At 39.3% G+C, this 20,467-nt stretch overlaps 3 protein-coding genes across 4 annotated transcripts; 2 read left to right on the forward strand and 1 right to left on the reverse strand.

Moving 5' to 3' along the window:
- Nucleotides 1–116: 116 nt before the first annotated feature.
- Nucleotides 117–5,441, forward strand: LOC124178402 (repressor of RNA polymerase III transcription MAF1 homolog). The gene is made up of 5 exons (XM_046561682.1): nt 117–1,528; nt 1,727–1,876; nt 1,980–2,261; nt 2,364–2,483; nt 2,698–5,441. The coding sequence occupies exons 1-5, from the start codon at nt 1,446–1,448 to the stop codon at nt 2,756–2,758; spliced, it is 696 nt and encodes a 231-aa protein (XP_046417638.1). The 5' UTR covers nt 117–1,445; the 3' UTR covers nt 2,759–5,441.
- Nucleotides 2,165–10,646, reverse strand: LOC124178393 (ubiquitin carboxyl-terminal hydrolase CYLD). 2 transcript variants are annotated; one of them, XM_046561665.1, is made up of 11 exons: nt 10,452–10,646; nt 9,502–10,051; nt 8,963–9,140; nt 7,800–7,978; nt 7,589–7,708; nt 7,292–7,506; nt 7,058–7,230; nt 6,667–6,963; nt 6,473–6,588; nt 6,191–6,407; nt 2,165–2,293 (listed from the first exon to the last, which is right to left on the reverse strand). In XM_046561665.1, the coding sequence occupies exons 2-11, from the start codon at nt 9,985–9,987 to the stop codon at nt 2,289–2,291; spliced, it is 1,986 nt and encodes a 661-aa protein (XP_046417621.1). In that variant the 5' UTR covers nt 9,988–10,051; nt 10,452–10,646; the 3' UTR covers nt 2,165–2,288. The 2 variants fall into 2 exon arrangements, with proteins under 2 accessions (XP_046417621.1, XP_046417620.1); XM_046561664.1 differs by lacking the exon at nt 2,165–2,293 and adding an exon at nt 2,945–5,716 and having other exon boundaries at nt 10,452–10,645.
- A 1,116-nt stretch (nt 10,647–11,762) lies between these two features.
- Nucleotides 11,763–20,441, forward strand: LOC124178564. Its single transcript, XM_046561999.1, has 9 exons — nt 11,763–16,165; nt 16,366–16,619; nt 17,322–17,499; nt 17,588–17,727; nt 17,825–17,991; nt 18,092–18,203; nt 18,579–18,761; nt 19,332–19,574; nt 19,944–20,441. The coding sequence occupies exons 1-9, from the start codon at nt 12,937–12,939 to the stop codon at nt 20,022–20,024; spliced, it is 4,587 nt and encodes a 1,528-aa protein (XP_046417955.1). The 5' UTR covers nt 11,763–12,936; the 3' UTR covers nt 20,025–20,441.
- Nucleotides 20,442–20,467: the final 26 nt, after the last annotated feature.

Genomic DNA, 20,467 nt, shown 5'->3' on the forward strand with positions numbered 1-20,467 from the left:
ATACATGCCCTTTCGCCTTTTTCAAAATCGCACACGTTACGTTGTAAGTGAATCTTATTTTGTATAAAGTCAATGTGTATTGATGAAAATTGATATAATTAAATATTAATTAAAAAGTGGAAACGTTTATCGCTGTTCGACCAACATCCGCCTGATGCCGGCAAACCGTCCCACATATTATGACAGTTCGAATTGTTTACACTTGATAGATGGCAGCACAAAAGGGATGCCACCATTTCTGTTAATACTAGGGGTCACACACAGAGATTCAGGCAACCAGCAGACTGACACACACAGTCAGAGATTCAGGTAACCAGACAGACACACACAGTTCAGTTGAAGGTAGTGACGCGAACGACGGAATAAATATTTTTGTTCAATCGAAAAGGAAGCAAAAGTGACAAGTCCCAGGGTTGTGGTGTGTTTATTTTAACCAAAGCTGTTACGTAGTGCGTAAATATACAAATGCAACAATGTTTGTGATCATGGATTGTTTCCTATAGTAGAGCGAATGAGTGATTTTTTTTTATCACGCACAATATCGTCAAGTATCGAGGAAGAAAAAACAACTGTTTAACCCATTGTGCTAATTTCGCCCAGTTAGCTGTAATCGCAAACTGCATTAAGACACAGCAAAGCGTACCTAAAAGAGAGAGAGAGACCTTGGACGGTTTTCTTTGTACACCTAGATAACAAACCGGGTAATTTCACCCGCCCAACAAAACCTTGTTCAAGGAAAGTGCACATACACATTATAAACCTCCGTAACTTGTATACGCTGCAGGTTGCGCACAAAGGTGAAAACGTCACGGTATTTCGGTGAGATAATACTTACTTAGCGAAAAGTATTGTAATTGACTCCCGTCAACGACGTCGTTGACGGAAATAAAAAAAAAAAAAGAAAAGAAAACAAAAAAACAATATTTCATACATATTCACATAAATTTGTGTAATGTACCCAACGACGCGTCGTACAGAGCAAAAAAATATCATCACCTCAAGAATTAACTTCGTACATTCGAAAAGGAAAGGGATCTTCATACACCCGAAAAAAATGTTCAAAAACTCGATACATCATCGAAATTTAAGTATAAGTTTGTTAAATCTTCACTGTGTCTAAACGCTACGAACATCTATACTACATTTTTTTTCACACTTCCACCATCAATGATTTCTTTCTTCGTACAAACATACACACACCGTACAATCCCACACAGGCAGATGTGTGAAAATTGAAATGGACAGAATTATAAATTGAAAAGAGGCACAATAGAAAAAGCAAAAGAAACATATAAGTCAAAACGCTGAAAGTCGCCAGGGTGAAAGATGCACGTTGAAAATATCTATTCTTGCTGCAATTAGAAAAGGCAATAGTTTATCATCGAGCTAATGACTCAGTGCTAAAATATCAGCGATTAGCGACCGACAAGGATATCAACGACAGAATGAAGCTGCTGGAAAGTACTCGCTTTGAAGCGATCAACAGTGCGTTGTGGATTAAAACCGGTGACAGTAAAATCCTGGGGCGGTAAGTTGAATTCATCTTTGGCAGATGGTCAAACAGCTTCAAGGCGTTAACAAAATTTTGTATATTCAAAACAAGATCTTATCCGCATCACTGGCTTAACTGATAAATTTCTCTTGTCAGAATGCATAACGATCAGGGCAAGATAAACGACTCTTTTTAGATTTAGATAACGATTAACGTTTGCTTTATGAATTACAGGATTGAGAGCTACTCGTGCAAAATGGCGGGAAACGACAAACAGCTCTATAAACGGTTCAACGCAGAGCAGGGAGTCACTCCTCATGACCTCCAAGCTTTGTCGCCTCCGCAAACTTCGTTAGGAGCATCGCCGGCACAAAGCTATTTCAGGTGAACGATCGGAGGCGTTTCTGTTGCAACAAAGCTGAGGAAAACAAACGGTCGACAACTTGTATTAATTTTTCATCGTCGTGTTTTGTTTCTTTATCGACAGTCACAGCATTTCTGGGGACGAAGATGGTCCGTTGTGCGACACAATAAGCAGAAAGACTTTATTTTACCTTATCGCAACGCTGAACGCAGCTTTTTATCCAGACTACGATTTCTCAGATGCTAAAAGTCACGAGTTCAGCAAAGAGCCAAGCCTTCAATGGGTCATGAACGCCGTTGATAGCAATCTCAGCGCCACTGCAGGGGATTATTATCGTACCCTGCGCTCTGCACTTTGGACAGCCGTTGAAGATGAAATCTCAATGGGAGAATGTGACATTTACAGGTAGCTTGTTCATCGTTGTAATTTTTGTCATCCTGTTGAAACAGATTGTGTTATTCAATTATCCAAGAAATATTCGAAATGGTTTCATTTTCATCGTTTCAGTTACAATCCAGATTTAGCTTCCGATCCATTCGGGGAAGACGGATGCCTCTGGTCCTTCAATTATTTTTTCTACAACAAACGACTCAAGAGGATTGTATTTTTCACGTGCAGAGCAATAAAGTAAGTATCGAAAAACATCGGAATACTGACGTCTCATTTTTATCCATCGCGTTTGTCGTCGTTCTGAGTTTTTATTTCTCACCAACTAAAGACGTACACGTAATGTTGCTTCAACGGCAAAGAGTCCATCGACATTCAGCTACCCAAACACCTGCGAAATACGTGATTAGTATGATGTAATATAACAGAGTGACTTTGTTTATTTTTGTCACAGCCCGATTTACACATGGGATTCTGGCGTTGGCAGTGATTTTGCAATGGACGAGGATGATTAAATATCAACATTAAGAATGTTTCTGCAATATTTTAGGTCACACTCCTTAAACTACACCTTAAATGTCAACTTTCACATTTAATTTTCTTTTTTAGCAACTCTTGATATTTCAAATCAATGAGTATCTCAAACTATAGTATTTTCATTTATGTTGCAATCTTTACCTCCGCTTGTAGGAATCTTTTTGTATTATTAGCTGCGTTAAGAATGCAGGTTTGTTTCCAATTAGGAATTAAAACTAAAAATAAAAGCCAAAGAAATTACTAGATGACCAGGCATTTCTTAGTCTTTGGATAAATATTATTTTTCAAAGATATCACGTTCCAAATGTCAGATTCAATTTTCAAACTTGTTTTTACAACTGACGAAGCGTTACATTATGTTATTTCATTTTCGAACTTATTATTCAGTATTTGAGCTTAGATCTGAGAAGCAAACGATTGTTGATATGCCTGAAAAATCCATCCAACCATTTGTGTAAACGAGTTTTCTCTTATTGATGTTACAAACATGTCAGTGAAACTCAGCTTCTGTAGATTTGAATTAGTCCATTTTTCTTCGGGTAGTCACATCATCTGCAGAATTAGGTATACATATGATGTTAATCCAGGTATTAAACCGAACATCCCTGCAGTCTTGACAAGATATTGAATATTACTGTGCAATTGTTGCACATTTTTATTCACCAAGGAACTCTTCAATTTATGTGCATATACAAATGCTTCTTCAAAACTCCACGACGAAATGAAACTTGGCTATCGTTGTTGGAATTTTGCTTCGCTGCTCGCATTTTCGCCAAGAAGCGTTTTTTTTCTATTTCTGGTCACATTGCTTCATCCGTATTGTTAGTAGATTACGGTAGTAATAGTAACAAGTACTATTTTAAAAGATAGATATCGTTTTAAATCTATGAAAATAGAATCATATAGTTTGCAAAACAACGGCACTTAATTCCGTACATATTAAATTTATTGTTGCTATAAACAATAAAAATATCGTACTTGCTGCAAATCCGGTAATAACAAAATATTTATCTAATCAGAACGTGCCTTGTCAAAGAAATGGTAGTTCGATTAAGTATATTATGTTACTTTACAAACGTTCATTTGCATTAATATTTCGTAGTCTTAGTATCAAATGTACGTGTGATTCTTTTACCAGATAATTTTTGTTTCTACGAGTAGTTACTGTTGACCATGCCAACTACGTTCATTTCAAATTGAATTTATATTTTTTCATTTGTCTTTACTCGTCACGGGATAAAAGGAAGTTAATTTTCTTTGCAGAATATACACCTATACTTATAGTAGCATGTCTATAAGAAATGTCGAAACTTGATTTTAGATTGTGATTAAATTATCCAATTAAGTATCAAATACTTAATGGGTAACAGCAGGCGCAGAAATTAGGAGATAATAATCCATTTGGTAAAATAAACCGGTTTCTATTCTCTTTTTTTTTTTTTCTTCTACCAGTTAAAAAGATGATTAATTTATATATACATCAGTCGAATAGAAACTGATGTATTTGAGTTCATAAAAGAACATTATGGATTCATTACTGATGACTAAACATGGTGTTTGGAACAGATTTTTTGCTGACGCGAGCTTTAAAAGTAGATAGTAACGTGGTCAATAATTGTATTTGTAACATTTAAAAAATGTGTGTTTTGTTTTTTTTTTTTCTTTTTTGTTGAGTACTTCTAGTAATATCGGTCTGTCAGTCGTAAGCAGTGGCACAGATTTTCTTATACTTTCGAAATTCTTTGACAATCAACAAATCCTAATGGAAATTAAATGTCATATTTACTAGAATATCAATAACATAAAAATAACAGTCTAAACGACTCTAACAGTTTATAGTGATATATACGACAGATTATTATCTATGAAAAATATAATAAAATTAGAAAAACGTAACGAAGGCAAATATTGTGCCGCGTTTACGAAGCTATTAGGATAATTTTAATATATCTCAGAGACGTACTATTTGGTGTAAACTAATGATTAAGAAAAATACCATTTATTTACAAAGAGAGAGAGAGAGAAAATAGAGAGAGAGCGAGAGAAAGGATATTTTAAGATAAGAATTATATTTGCGATTCATTAATTGATTATAAAAATACTGACAAATTTATGCTAATTTGAAATTTTGCATAAATTTACCAAAAATTTTCGATTAATGTATCGGTAAATAATATAAGTATGTATTTGAATAAATAACGATCTAATACTGTAATTTTGAACATAATAAGTATGACGAAAAGCGTTACGGCTCAGAGCAAAAGATTAGGCCTGTCATTTAATTAAAAGGCTGCTATATGATTTGAGATGTAAGAGAGAGTACTACTTATTTTGAAATTTAATTCCACTTAAAAACATATGTATCTCACAGTAAATAATTATAATACATGTATAATATTAATAATAACGTTAACAACAGCAATAGTTTCATTATAAAATTAATAATTATACTTCGTTTTAAGTGTGTTATTATATTCTATAATCAAAAAGTACAGAAGCAAGGTAGACATATCACCTGAGAGCGATTTTAAAATCTGACTTCAATACCCATACATATATACGCTGCTGCTTTTAAATTTGCGCACCGAATTCGAAACACATAAAAGTATTATATCAATTTTCGTTTATTTGCCCGTTCAATAAAAGTAATCATTAAATGGATCGTTTATGCCTTTCTTTTCTTTTTCTGAATCATAATACTTTTCATTCGTTTTATTATTAATACCGATTTATTCACCGATTCGATTATCGGTACATCATCACATCTGGCGACTGATACATGCACATGTAAGCGTCGCACAGTAATCGCTTAGCGTGTTCAGGTAGCTGTCGATCATCAGTCAATTCGGCTAAGTAGTGTGCCCCATCTTCACTTAACCAGTACGGAAAATCGGGGCACGGAACCATCTCTGGTATGTTATAACCATTTTGTTCTCCTGGATAATAAAAAAATTTCTTTTTTTATATCCTTAGCAACTCAAGACGGGCTCCGAAATTTTATCAGTTCTCGAAAAACAACAGTTTCCATTCCTAAACTGATCATTGTGACGACAATTTTGTTCAAATAAAATTCCCTGACCTTTCCCGTCAAAAAATTCAGATCTTTTTCCATAAAACTTAGGTATTGTCGGGTGGCTCTCATGACCAAAAGCACCAGAAATAATGCACCAGTGAATACATAAATTTGGTCTCGAAAACACACAGTATTGCTTCATTTCACACAAATAATTAGAAATTTAACAATACCATTTCCGAAAGTTAGCTCAGCTGAATATACGAAGCATAATTGAAATGTGTAAACCATCTATAAAAAAAAGTACGTTTTTCCCTGTGGTCCATCGTAATTCCTCGACTATTCCTGGTTTTTCTGGTCTGTCGCCACCCTGATGGTATATGAAGTTAATATTCACCCTTGCGGTCTGCCATTGAGTCGAAAAAGCACCACGGCGCATCTGAACCGGATCCGCATTTGACAAACGAGACGTAATGCGATGTCTCGATACATACAACAGCGGAGAGTTCCATGTAGAGTCGTGGAACGGGGCAGTGCTCCTGCAGTATTGCAAATTCGATAGGAACCGTTAACTTTTTGGCTTTGTGGCTCTTCCTCTTCTCGTGACTATGTACCTGCGATTTGTGTTCTTAGATTAAAAGAAATCGCGAAAAAACTACGAGTTCTCTGTCCATCTTACCTTTTCTAAACACTTAACACAAAATGCTATACTCTCCAGGCCAACTCCACATTGTCCGTAACACTCTTTGCATTCAAATTCCGCCAACTTTCCGCACACGGTACATTGCCGGGGTGCTGAAAGGAGAAATTCTTCGTTTAATCGAGTCTCATATTTCTTTTCGCTTTCCATTCTGTCAATCAATTATACTCAACAGTCTTCGATGATGTCTGTTACATCGAGGAGCTGCGAGGGTTGTATTTTCTGATACATTTTAAAGGACTTTCCAAACCGCGGCATTTGGATTATCAGGCATGAAGGAACTTCTTTCAATCTTATATCGCTAGTGAGGAAACTTTGTTCGAGGAGTTGCTGAACGGTGGGTAAATTTAGGTGATCATCCTTCTCTACAAATAGTTGATAGTGATATGCATCCTGCCCAGAACTTAGCTTTAAAAATGGTTCTGCATTCAATATTTGAGCTACCAAAGAAGTGAGGAACTCTTCAGGGTCTGTAAAAAATTAACGCATTTGAAAAATCGTTCCATTGATATGGTGTACTCGATTGTCTTCCCTGACATGAGAGAACTAAACTATGAGATTCACCTTTTTCTTCGCTAGTAAGTCCCGATATGGACGATAACTTCTCAAGCAAAGTTCTAAGCTTCATAACACGATCTGCTCTGACAAATAAATTCTTTCGCAAAGGGTTTACAATCTCCTCGCGAAGAACTCGCTGCACTTCTTCGTACTGAGCACAGTCCTTTTCATTGGGAGGCCTGAAAAAGGGTCAAAATTATGTACACTGTCCTCTTTACAGTGAAATTTTTCATCGCATACCTGAACAAAAGACTGTCAAAGACATTAGTGAACGTGAACATGCTGAAAAGAGTTGCGTCCAGGTAACAGGAGTTGTGATGTCCCTGAATCCCGCGATACTTTCCACAAATTGTTTCGAGATCACCTTTCACAGATATCGGGCGAACCATTCCCGCCACAACGGAATTTCCGGTATTGCCAAATTTGTCAAATTCCATTTTCTTAGGCTCACCATCCTTCAGTTTGATGATTAATAAACAAATTGAATTGAATTTTCTAAGTTTTTAAAAGAATATCACAGAAGGATTCACAACTTACGTCTATTCTGTTGTGCGAATGGCATTGATTTATATCCACAAACACAGCTCTGTGTGGTTTACAGTGGAAGTATCTTACGTTGTTACATGCGCCGTCGGTTCCCTGCGGATGCTCATCCTCCTGCATGATAAAAAATATACTAGTTTGAGTTTATAACTATATAGCTAGATGATTTCTACTAATTTTTTTATGTATTTATTCATGTATTCACCAATTCAACACCGGCTATAAGCTTCTCGGGTGGAATACCAGGGAGAGCGCCGATCCAGCGAATGAAACCATAATTTCTGGACGATCCCAATTGTATTTCCACATACGATCCTATGTGCAATTCTCCAAATTTATCTGCATGACCGACATTTTGACTTTCGTTGTTCACTGGAACGTTACCTGCAATTAAATTCATGTTCAGAGTTAGACTGGCTAAAAAAATTTTTTCACAACAGAGTGGGTAAAGAAATTGGAGATATAAACGGAACACATTTTAGTAAAATTGGGACAGTTTTACTAATTCCAAGGAAAATTTTACAATTGACAAATATCACAATACTTTTCTTTCGCAACTTTCACTAGTGTGAAAGTTAGATGCAAACGAATATTTATCTGATTTCAACTCATTGTTAGCACACATAGTTTTCTTTAAAACAATATATTAGTCTACATGATTCATAGGCAAAGATATCTCAAGAAAACGGATGGAAATTGAAACGTGGTACGTAAGAAGTAAACAGAACCTGTAGTAAAGAAGATGCTTACCGTAATTAGGGCTAATTTCTTTTACTCGAGTTTCTAGATCACTATACGCGTTTGAGTCTAAATCACTACTCCATTTATGCTCTAGGACAAAAAGTGGAATATTTTGTAGCATCATAGAAATTGCGAATATAGCGAGAGTTTGTGTTTAAGCTAAATAATTGTAAGCAAGTCTTAAGTTCCCCATGTCTTCTAGCAGCTGCTAGACTGGCCAGCTTCTCACAGATCTATTTTTAAATCTCATCATGGTTATTATTAACTCGAACAAGATTTCTAATTATCATGATATAAAATACAAAAATATTTGCAGTAATTCAACCTTTAATTACGACTATCATAAATTCACCCACTGGTTATTTTTAACACGCTTATAAGTATTATTAACTATTTTCCAACCATGAACGAGTGGGCAAGACTGCAGTGTAGAAATCTGCACGCCAACCAAATTACGTGGACAGAAAGATAATCAAGATTTTACTTGGGAGTTATTTAGGTATGAAATTATATGGTCAAGTGAAAGTGGAAAGGTGATGAAATATTTTTTTATTCGTATAAAAGTTTGACCCGTAATTGTGAATTGAATGTTTTTATCTACTTTCAGAAGTTGCCTTTCATACTCACAAACACTGGTCACATTGTCAATGATATCGATATTTCCTCTCTCAAGCTCTCCAAAATCCAATAAATCCGTTTTACATGGTCTAATGTTACTCAGATCTACAAATATCCCAATTCCTTGCGCCGATGTCGTAAAATATTTCTGAGTTAGTTCAACATTTTGGATGGAGTGTCGATTCCCCTGCAAAGAAGGCATCCATAAATGATAATGAATTAAATATTTCCGTAACGTGAAAGTTTTTCATGAACTGCCCCGATTTGCTTCTCGTATCCTGAATATTTCACATAATTTGTCAGCTTTCACGATATATCAATTGAAAAAAATTGAATCTCCAGAACAATTCAATGTAAAAATTTATTTGAGAGAAGAATAAAATGATCTTGAACAGATGAAAGGCCAAAATTATTCTGCTTATCAAAAGATTGTCTAACTTGAATCGGTTTTCAAAATTTTTCAATTTTTAAACAACTTCGTGTCTCAAATAAAGGCAACAGAAATTAAATAGGATTGTTCCGACCTTGTAAACTGATATTCAAATTACCAAAATCTCAAGACCAAAGTACAGCCCAAAGCCGAGCTCAGGAACAGGGCCGATGTATTTAATGACAGCAGAAATCAGTTCTCCAGAAGAGGGTGCGGAATCATTTTGCAGCAGAACTTTACTGTTTAATTTAATATCGTTCAACTCCTTGCACAACTGTTTGTCCGTAGCAAGTTTGACCCGTTCCTGAGGCGACGCAACAGCGGCTAAGTACTGCCACATGATCGACGAAACAGGGACAAGGTCGTAACGATGACAGAGCCACTCCGTATTCTTCCAAACATCGGCACCAGCTGGATCCGTGACACGTATCCGCAATCCACCGTCTCTCAGTACCTCAACAGCTTCGACGAGCATTCCAGCCCTAAGCTTACTGATGTTAACATCGCAGCTGCCGGATATCCGGTTTAGTAGCGTGGTTTTTTTCGCGACATAGTGAATGACGTTAGATCTCTCGGCATTTTTATCATTTCCACGCTTGTCCATATTGCTGGCAATTGTTAGAAGCAGCGACCGATGCTCGCCTCATCGACAAAGCACTTCGAGCGAGCTGAAAGATAAATACGTTTGTTGAACAGTGAAATTTAGTATGAAATAAAGTCAAATGTTTTCAGAATTCATACCCAGAGAATGAATTCTTCTCGTTACCTGGTTAATCGATTTCCTAGCTATTTGTTTACATGATATTAGTGTCAACAAACCACGTTTCGTGAATGAAAAGGTGTTTGAATTGGGAAATGAATACTGATAACAGGTTGCTGTTAATTTTTTTAAAATGGAACACGTACGCGTACTAGAGATTTTCTTTCATAGGCTGAAAGTGAATCGTCTACGTGATTCCGATCCTTTTCGTAAATCCGCGATAGAGGTTAGAGACTTCTCGTTAACTTTTCATATTTTTTAATGCTGCCTCACCGCAGTAATTGCTGATATAATTATTTCGTGTATACCTAGCGAAGATACGGCTCGTCAGTAGTTGATTCCTCAATTAAACTCATCGGTTATCGTTGGTGTATTATACCGTATTAAACCGAACCGTGTTTATTCGGCTGCTTCATTATTGTCGTAAGTTATTTTTGTTGTCAATTTAATCGCGACAGGTTACAGACTTATATCCACAGGTATCAGTTCATCATTAAGAATGTCTGTTAGTTCCAAATTTCACCGAGACGAAGCGCTGTTCCCACTTTGAGGGTTTGTGGAAAATATATACGCCAATCCACCTGTTCTATTTCAAAATCTCATACGATATAAAATAATATTGACAAGATAATAATGAATTTGAAATATTTTTTTATTCGTATACAATGCAGCCAATGGAGTTGTCTTCTATGATAAATTTTCAACCATGATTTAGATTCGCGTTAGAAAAACAGCAAATCGCGACGGATATTACGAATGAGAAAAGGAGATTGTTTAGCGGGGATTATTTCTCAACCCGTGCGTTATTTAAAGAGAAACGAATTTACGGTTATCGTTTCTGTTCCAAGTAATTATTTCATCCACCCTACATTAGATTGTAAACACAACCCGAAATAAGGATCATCCAATTCCATATTTAGAAATTTCATCTAAAACCGTATAGAAGAACATATTAAAGTGATTAAGTAGTGTATTGTTTTACAAGTATGGAAAGTGGGTGATTTCCGACGAGTGTGAAGTTTGCAACACGAGCCAAGGCGAGCGCTGTAAACGTACACGAGTCAGATGTATCCCCCATCCGCAGGTGTGACACACGTTATATTTTTCCAACACCTGATGTGAAGGAAATTTTGATGTGAGAAGCAGTCGAATATATGTAATATGATAATTTAAAATAATTAGATCAAGGGTAACCCGCCATTCTAATTACGCAAACTTCAGGTTGAACTCAGTCCGTGTGTAAAATGAAGTAATCGTGAGGTGCGCATGCGCCAAGAAAGCGCAGCTAGCGTCGTTTTACCGCACCGTTCAGAAGTGGGGAAACTTTTATACGCACGTTCCACAAGCTTCAAAGATCCAACTTTTGAATCATGCTTCGGAAACCGTTCGTATTTATTTTTTTTCCCGAACGTGTTCTAATTCAAAAAAAATTTCTTTGACTTTGACACCCAACAGACACGTGCGGATTTAAAGAAACTGGATCGAGTTGTCGACATTCGGCGTCGCGGTACCGCGGGACAAAACGTCGAGCGTCGACGACCAGCGTCACCGAGCGTCACTGACGATGCGTCCGTGAACCAATCGGCGCACGTGACCATCAGCAGTAGCCGCAAGCTTCGGCGGCAAAGCGGAGTGAACAGATCCGTATGGACGATCAGGGGTATAAGAGTTAGAATCGGTCGTTAGAAACAGTCTGCACCCATACCTGGGTCGGTCCGAAATGTAGTAGTGCGAATACCGTGAATTTAGTTTATAGTCGAGTTTTTTTTTTCTTTTTTTTTCTTCCCACATGTAACCTATCATCCATGATCTTTCCGCCTCCTCTATCGTTCGAATAATAATAATTATTATTAAAAAGAAGAAAAAGGAGAGAACGAACACATAGATGAAGAATGAATAAAAATTGTAGAAATAAAAAACTACTGCAGTATACCCGTTGAATATATTGTATTATATATATCGATCGCAATTTGTCTCAATTGAAATTTAATTCTTTCGCTGATAATCGTCCGCGCAGCGCGTACAGCGATATTAACAGCTATATTTGACACGAACGCACGTATATTATACTGTAATATACTTGACACATCTATACAGTAGGTATAGTAGGTATGTAGCTGAAGGCACGGTTGTGAAAATAACTCGGAACCATTTATAGGAGGAGCATAAGTTATTTATAGTATAAAACTAGTGTGTATCTTTGCTGGTAGTGAGAAAGAGAGCTGTTCACCGGCTTATAATGCCGGCTCGCTATAACCGAAAATCTTGACTTTATTACAATATATGTATTGCATGTACTGATACGTACATGTGCATCCACACCTACGTCATACGCGCGTTACACAGGCATGTGCGCGATTGAAATAAAAAAAGGAAAAATTGGTAGTTAAAATTGAAGGAAAAAAGTACGTAAAATGAAGAAAATTAATCATCGTTTATAATAATAATAATAATAATAATAATAATAATAATGACATCAATACTTAGCGACGATTAATTATACGATTAACACTCTACCAATATTTACAATTTTTTTACAACGATTAATTAACTATAATTCTATGCGAAAACATCCCTCTGAAAATGTTTAGGACATCTGAAATCTGGCTCCATGTTTTAATTTTATAGTGCGCGGTTAAAACTATAGTACATGGTAGGAGCAATAAAGTAAAGTAAAAAAAGTATAAATGATATAATCGAAACGATTAAACAAGGTTTGAATTTTGTTGGGAAATCATAAGTGATCGTTCGAGGAGGGAGGGATGCGGTGGTCATCGGGTGAACAGAGTGAAAATGATCGGTGCAGGTCTGAGGAGCTGCAGCATGAGGGAAACAACAAAGGTGCAGTCTTTGCGTCTAGAGGTCGAGGATGGAGTGAACGAGGATACAGAATCGGGTGCAGTTTCTGCGGTTCTTAGCGAGGACGGCGGTATAACGGTAGAGGAATTTCCCCGAGTCGGAACAGAAATAGTCAGCAGAGGAGGAGAGTCAAGTGGCGACGTCGAAGTAGAAGCAAGAGGACGACGAGAAGGAGGACGTTCGCAACTGCAGGCCGGAGAAGTTATAACGACGCTGGATTTGAGCGTCGTCGGTGATCGTCGGCCGACGGATTCCTCGTCGGATCGTCGTCGCGGGGCGGCCAGAAGGTTTTCGCTGTTTCATTGGTTCCGGGGTAAGGGAGTCGGCGAAATATCCGAGTCGAATCGTCACTCGTCGTCGTCGTCGTCGTCGTTGTTGGTACCGAGCGGAGGAAACAAAGCGGCGAACGAACGGGCAACGAACCAGCTTCACGTGACGGGTAAAAACGTCGAGACAGCGAGTCCGAACCAAGGTTCCACCGTTGACGTAGCGGCCGCAAATACCGTCGGCCGAAATTCAACGACGACGTTACCGCAGTGCAACAGTCTTTACTCGAGTTCCGGTAGCGTCGATACAAACTGCAGCACTGCGACGGTCCACAGTTTCACATTCCTGCATCCCGGTGATCTCCCGTCAGGTCTGATCGACGGGGTAAAGTCTCCGTCAATCCAAAGACGACGGTTCAACCGTTTTCGGGACTTTCGCAAGCACTCATCGGCCGAGGATTTCGGCGGGTCGGATCGAATATGTGCCGGAAGTCCTTCCGACGGTGAAACGGCGGTCGATTGCCACGGAGAAAAGGAGGAACGGAAACTCCTCGACGAGGATCGGGAAAACGGATCGGCCCACAGCAGCACTCCGTATCATTACCGCAGCCTACCGACTTCCGGTAAGACCGCCGACCTCGCGGCGAGAAAAACGAACAAGGTTCACGTGCGGGGAAAACGAAGAGCGCCTGATCCACCGAGTTACGGTTCAGTTGCGGGAGAGACGCGTAATTCCAACGCGGTTAATCAAAAATCTGGGAACACCGGAAGACGGAACAAACGTCGCGCGCCGAATCCGCCGTCGGAGGCGACGAAGACATGCGACCAGTCGAAGAGGAGTGACATTCAGGGCGTCGGAGAACGGCCGCAGGTGATAAGCAACGACACCCTGAAGCTGGAAGGAGGCTTACTCCTGCCGACGAGGTTCGATCTCAGCGAGAAAAAATCCATCGACATGAACCACCAGGCCTCGTTGGACAAGAAGACGTCTCCTTTGGCAACGACGCCTCTGCAACAGGTGCAGGCACCGAGGCCATGGTACAAGAGGAGCAACACAACGCTGAGCGATCGTGACTGCGGATCGTTCAGAAGAGAGGTTCTGAAGATACCAACGTTGTCGAAGAACCGCGGTGGGCTCGAGAAGACGGGTCGTTTCAGCCTCCACCAGGAGGCCCAGAGTTCGAACAGCGATTCCGGGGACGTTGGTACCTTCGACAAGTCATTTTCGAGGCTAAACCACTTCTTCGGAAGGACGACGGAACGCAGAGAGCAAATTGAGTCGTCAAGGGGGCAGAAGAGGGGGGACGAAAAGCGAAGGTCGAACTTGTCCATCCTCACCAACATCAGCGAGTTGGACAGAGAAGCGGCCGCCATTGTCCAGGAGGAACAAGCCAGGAATCAGGCTGTTGTGGCCAGGTCTTCGGGCTTGTTTACGGACGGTTCCTTAGCCGACTTTGATAGACCACCGAGCGGCGATATTATCTCGGATATGGTATCCTCCTCCATCGAGCCCCAGAGAAAAGGCACTCGTGCTCTGATATCGAAGTTCAACGCAATCAGCAACATTACCAAGGTCACGGTGAACGCTACATTCTTTACGAAGTCCTCGAACCAGTCGGGGAAAATCGATGTCGTCAGAGGGGAACCGGTACAGAGTAGCAACGTCAACTCCAGGAACAGTGATAGAATAGTGACTAAACGACTCCTTTACGACGGTGCCGAGCAGGTGAACGAAACCGGGGTTGATATATCGTCGATCAACTTTTTCCGCCGACTCGAAGCCGCCGATGCTGCCCAGACCAGGGACGATATTCACCTAGGTTCCCGACGCTCGGCACCCGGCTGGGAGGAAAAGATAAAACGATATTTTCCCGAGAGAACTAGCGCCGATTTTCAGGGGCATAAGGTTCAGACGAGGAAGTCTACCGCCCTTGGCAACAATCAGAGGCAATCGGTTAGAAACGATCAGGTTAAACGGAGCGAGGAAAAAATCGTTACCGAAAAATATCTTCCTCCGAACAACGTCGCCGAGCAGCACTTGTCGCGTGCCGATCTCAAGGAGATGCTGATCGAGATGAAACACTCGTTGCCAAAGAGACCGAAGCCGAAATCTGGGGTAAAATCGGTACCAGTATCGATCGGTAATGACAAGGTTAACGTCGGTAAGGCTCAGCAGCGATCGACGGCCATTGAGACGTCGGTAAAACAGGGCGAAGGACAAGGTGTTCGTGGGATGAAACCGTTGATGCAGGATCAGCAATCGCGGGCGATTTCGTCGAGCTCGAATTACGTGAGGTCATCGACTGCGGTGGGAAAACGCGATCAACAAGCTTCGAGTGGGCCCGGAATAATTCTGGAGAAGACGAAGGTCTCTTCCGGTGTTCAGACAAGTGCGAATTTGCGAAATGTTGGAAATTACACCACGCGGGAATTGAGTCCGATGATTAATCGCGTCAGGAGTTCACAGAAATTTGAATCGCGGAAGAACGAGGACGCGAATCGAGTATCATCGAATTTACGCAAGAGTCCAGGACGTGGTACTGGCCTCACTCGAACCACTTTCCAGCTTATAAGGCCCAGGGATTTTGCCTCCATCGAGGCACTCAAGACCGAAAAAACGGAGGCAGTAAAAGAATCGGGACAAAATACTTACATGAACGTGATCGAAGACTCGCTTTACGCGAACACGGTCATTAGTCCGTCGAAAAGTAACTCCAACGAGGCTGCTGGCGATGGAAAAACCGGAAGCGTCGGTGTAGCCGAGGAGAAAATAAATATCGTTAAAGATAATAAACACGAGAACGTTCGGCACTACACTGCAAGCGTTGTTGCGCAGGTCAAGATACCCGAAGAATCGACGCAACCGGAAGTAACCTCGACGACGGTCAAGAACGAAGGTAATAACCACTGCTGTGGACGTAAATTTATAGGACTTGTTGAGTCGGTATTGATGAATTAAGAACAGTGCGTGTTCGTAGCAATTTTTTTTTTTTTTTTTTTCTTTACTTTTGCGCACCAGGTATTTTTCCCTCCCGAAGAATTGTGCGTAGACGGTTAATTTTTGAATTTATTTGCGTGGTAATACTTCGTTTTACAGAGGATGGGGAAATACCGATCTCAGAGACGAATATGAATACCCTGGCGATAAATCGACTGTTGAGAAAATTGGAAGGTGCGATTGCTTCTGGTCAGCATCAGCAAGCGGCTGGACTAGCGAAAGAACTTGCTCAGCTTAAAATTCATTGCTCGGTAGTTCGACAACGGTCTGAAAAGACCAAGGAATCGGACGTAATAAACGTCGATATGTATATAGAAGACAAATTGGCTCATCAGGGACCGATTCCACTTCAGGTATTTCGGTGACATGAAATACGATGAGTGTTGTTTTTTATTAAGAGGGTGTTCTCACATCTCTATGATTTTTTTAATAATTTCAAATGTTTTAAACGTAACAGAGAAAGTTACAAAGTAGTAGGGAAAATTTTTTTCTTTGCTTTTGATGGTAAATATTTAAATATGACTTACACGATATCTCAACTTTCATGTATCAGGAAAAAAAAAAACACCAAAGAGATTATCAAAATGTACTCTTGTCGATATCATCTGAAGTAGAATTATTCAAATTCGATAATAAATATAAAAAATAAAGACGAAATGGCGAAATTTTGAAATTTTCGACCTCTTTTTTTCAACCCAAATTGTTGAAATAATGGATTAAATATTGATAAATAATTCTGATGGTGTTTCAGACGATACCGACAAGTTTACGTTTTGATAATCTCTTTATTTCGTTTTTTTTTTTTTTTTTTTGTTGAAAGTTGACATATTGTGTCAGCCATATTTAAATAGGTGTGTGTGAGATTTCCCATCAAAAAGGAAGAAAAACAAATTGTCCGCATCACTTTATAACTTCCTCTTTCATGTGTAAAAAAAACTCTAAATTGTTATTGCTGTGAAAAAAAATTTTTTCTTCAATGATTAGTCACTGAAATGTGAAACCACCTCCCTTAACTCAAGAGACTCTTCAACGTGAAATTTTGAATTTCTTCACAGCTTTCACTGAGCACGACAGTTTCTGAACTTAAGAAAAAGGTGTTCGGGGAATTTGAAATACCAGTGAATGTTCAGCGTTGGATTATCGGCAAGAATTTAGCCGACAACGACGAATTCACTCTGGAAGCATTGAAGGCTGTGGACAAGTCTTCTATTTTTCTATACCTCGTTGCACCGGGTATAAAATATAAACGATTATTAATTGCTAATTAATTTTTCAAGTATCAGCAGTGTGTCAAAGAGATTTTTTTTTCTTTCATTCGCAGATTTGCAAAATGACGAATGCACACGAGGCGACAAAATAGTTGCAAAGGAAGAGATAACGGTGCCTATTGAAGCGCCTGTTGAAGAACAGCCGCGTGAAATAGAGCCGATCATAGAGGAGGAAGTTGAAATCACACCTCAGGTAAGAATTTGATAACGTAAATGTCTATATGGTACACTTCCAGTATTTAAATTATCAACGAGTCGATAATTCGTGGAAGTTATAATTTTAACCAAAGGAACCAACTGTCGAGGAATTGAAACTGAAGAGATACGAGCATTTAATGTCCCTCGAGAATACCGACGTTATACCAAATTCAGTACCGATCGAGTGTCCGATTTGTTTCGCGCCATACGGACCCTGCGAAGGAGTTATTTTGAGGGATTGCCTCCACATGTTTTGCAGGTATTTTTCGTTACAACTATTCGTCAAGAAAGGGTAATAAAAACAAATTCAGTTTAACAGAGACATCACCAAAAACATAAACCTCACTTTTACCTTACAGAACATGCATTGCGAATACCATAATGTACTGCGAAGAGGCCGAGGTAAAATGTCCCTTCAGGGACTCGGAATACACTTGCGAATCGACTCTTCAGGAGCGCGAGATAAAAGCGGTAATATTGCGAAAGCATGGAAAAATGGGAACTAAAGCGACGAGAAAAAAAAAAAAAAATAAAAATTGCAATCGTGAGGTCGAAAAAAAAGCGAGACCGTACCGAAACTTTTTTTTACGAGGTTCAAGTCAGTAACGTTACTTTAACGACGCACGATCAAAAATCGTTATTCGACCCCTTAGGATTGTTTGAAATTCGGTTGGTGAATAATAAATAACAAAGAACACATGTTCATATTTTGAAAAGTCAATTCTTTGAAAATCGTTTTAAAATTGTACAATAACGATTTTTTTCAATGTTGTTTAGTTACGTTAGCGTTGTTAACTCGAGCCTTCTCTTTTTGGCCAATATTTTCAACTTATACTTTGATTACAGCTGGTAACTTCCGAAGTTTACGAACAACATTTGGCCAAGTCAGTATCGCAGGCTGAAAACAACGCGGGAAATAATGCTTTTCACTGTAAAACGCCCGACTGTCCCGGCTGGTGTATTTACGACGATAACGTTAATGTTTTCCAGTGCCCGGTTTGCGGCGTGAACAATTGCCTGACGTGTCAGGTGAGTTTTGGAAAAATTCTAACTAATAAAGATTTCAATTGACTTTGAACATCCCTTTCATGCATGGCGGTAAGTATACTTGCCACCTCCTTACCCTCACGATTACTTTGTTTTTTTCTACACGTCCAATTATCATGAAAATGGATACGCAGGGATTTTCGAAATTCGAAGGTCCAAACCAACGTGGCGTAAAAAATTTGAAAATCTTGGAATCGCGCCGAAGCAATAAGAGGTATACGATGCTTCACCGAAATCTAACGATTTTTAAAGTTTTTACTGCCACAATGGGTTGGACTTCCGAATTCCGAAAATCTGATGGTAAGATCGTGATCAGCGACCTTGAAAACCGTGGTGCATCAATTTTTAGCTAATTCTAAGGTATTTTTCGAAATTCCGTCCGCCATATTGAATCCGCCATTTTGAATTTTCGAATTTCGAGTTCAGATCCGTTGTCAACGATCCCATAAGCCCACGCGTGAAAAATTTCAAGTGAACCGCACGCAAGGAAAAACGTATGCATGAAAGGGTTAACAGAACCGTTCTAAACCGTAAATTATTCTCCAAACCAAGGCTATACACACGAACAAGAATTGTCGTGAGTATCAGGACGAGATAAGGCTTCTCAAAGAAACCGATCAGGAAACTAAACGAACAGCGGCTGTTCTCGAGGAAATGGTTGAGAGCGGCGAAGCCCTGGCTTGTCCGACATGCGCGGTTGTACTTATGAAGAAGTGGGGATGCGATTGGCTTCGTTGCTCCATGTGCAAGACTGAGATATGTTGGGTAACTCGAGGACCACGTTGGGGTCCCGGGGTAAGAATTCTTGAAAATTTACCTCAAGATAGTCGTTAGAAGTAGTTAAAAAAAAATTCCCCGTCTTTTCCCTGATCGAGTCATTATTTTTTCCTAAAACTCGAATTAATATTGCCAATTCGAGAGTATTCAATAACGGAAACTCCGAACGAAACGGTGTTGAAAAACACGTTTATGATCTACTCAATGGTCACGGGTCCAAGAATTTGAGAAAAAAATTTACCATCGGAATTTTGCTTCTTCATGCGAAAAGCTGAGTTCTTTTTTCATTCACAGTGCTGCAAAATTTCCTATTTTTTTCCCTGACCAATGGTCACCATGCTCCCGTCCATACTCACGAATGACCAAACGTGACCTTCGATTTTACAGGGAAAAGGAGACACTTCCGGCGGCTGCAAGTGCGGGGAAAACGGAGTAAAGTGTCATCCGCGTTGCAATTATTGCCATTGATAATTGTTCTCAGTTATTCACAATCATTTGAGGAATATCGAACAATTATTTATATTAAAGGTGATAAATATACAGTGGCTTAATTGCCGATACCGTATTAGTTGGCTTTGATTTCTGCAATATAATTATATTTTATACACTTTCTACCGATATTACAGACAGAACTGTTATTGTTATTATTATTATATACACGTTTGACGGTTCTCGGCGAGGTGAGATGTTTAATTAAAGATTTGTGATAAAGAGATAAATGTGACGTGTTGTACGCTTGGCAAAGTCTTACATCCGCTGTTACAAAATCAGTTTTGTCGAGCTCCGTGTAAACGTTTTGTTTGAAAGTATACGTATACTGATATCTACGGAATTTGTAGGTATGCGTGTATGAAGCTGTTTGGATGAAATTGATATTGAAGAATAAAAAAAAAAAAAAAAACAAGCTACAA

This window comes from Neodiprion fabricii, chromosome 3 (genome assembly GCF_021155785.1).
Source record: "Neodiprion fabricii isolate iyNeoFabr1 chromosome 3, iyNeoFabr1.1, whole genome shotgun sequence".
Lineage (NCBI taxonomy): Eukaryota > Metazoa > Arthropoda > Insecta > Hymenoptera > Diprionidae > Neodiprion > Neodiprion fabricii.

Bases quoted from the DNA above. Each gene is read 5' to 3' on its own strand.
- LOC124178393 (XM_046561664.1), bottom strand. From the start codon at position 9,987: ATGGACAAGCGTGGAAATGATAAAAATGCCGAGAGATCTAACGTCATT. The intron at 7,709-7,799 runs GTGAATACATGA...TTTATCATGCAG, and splicing joins TTATAGCCGGTGTTGAATTG to GAGGATGAGCATCCGCAGGG. The intron at 6,408-6,472 runs GTAAGATGGACA...CACAAATCGCAG, and splicing joins GTGTTAAGTGTTTAGAAAAG to GTACATAGTCACGAGAAGAG.
- LOC124178402 (XM_046561682.1), top strand. From the start codon at position 1,446: ATGAAGCTGCTGGAAAGTACTCGCTTTGAAGCGATCAACAGTGCGTTG. The intron at 1,877-1,979 runs GTGAACGATCGG...CTTTATCGACAG, and splicing joins CCGGCACAAAGCTATTTCAG to TCACAGCATTTCTGGGGACG. The intron at 2,484-2,697 runs GTAAGTATCGAA...TTTTTGTCACAG, and splicing joins TTCACGTGCAGAGCAATAAA to CCCGATTTACACATGGGATT.
- LOC124178564 (XM_046561999.1), top strand. From the start codon at position 12,937: ATGATCGGTGCAGGTCTGAGGAGCTGCAGCATGAGGGAAACAACAAAG. The intron at 16,620-17,321 runs GTATTTCGGTGA...ATTTCTTCACAG, and splicing joins AGGGACCGATTCCACTTCAG to CTTTCACTGAGCACGACAGT. The intron at 19,575-19,943 runs GTAAGAATTCTT...TCGATTTTACAG, and splicing joins GACCACGTTGGGGTCCCGGG to GGAAAAGGAGACACTTCCGG.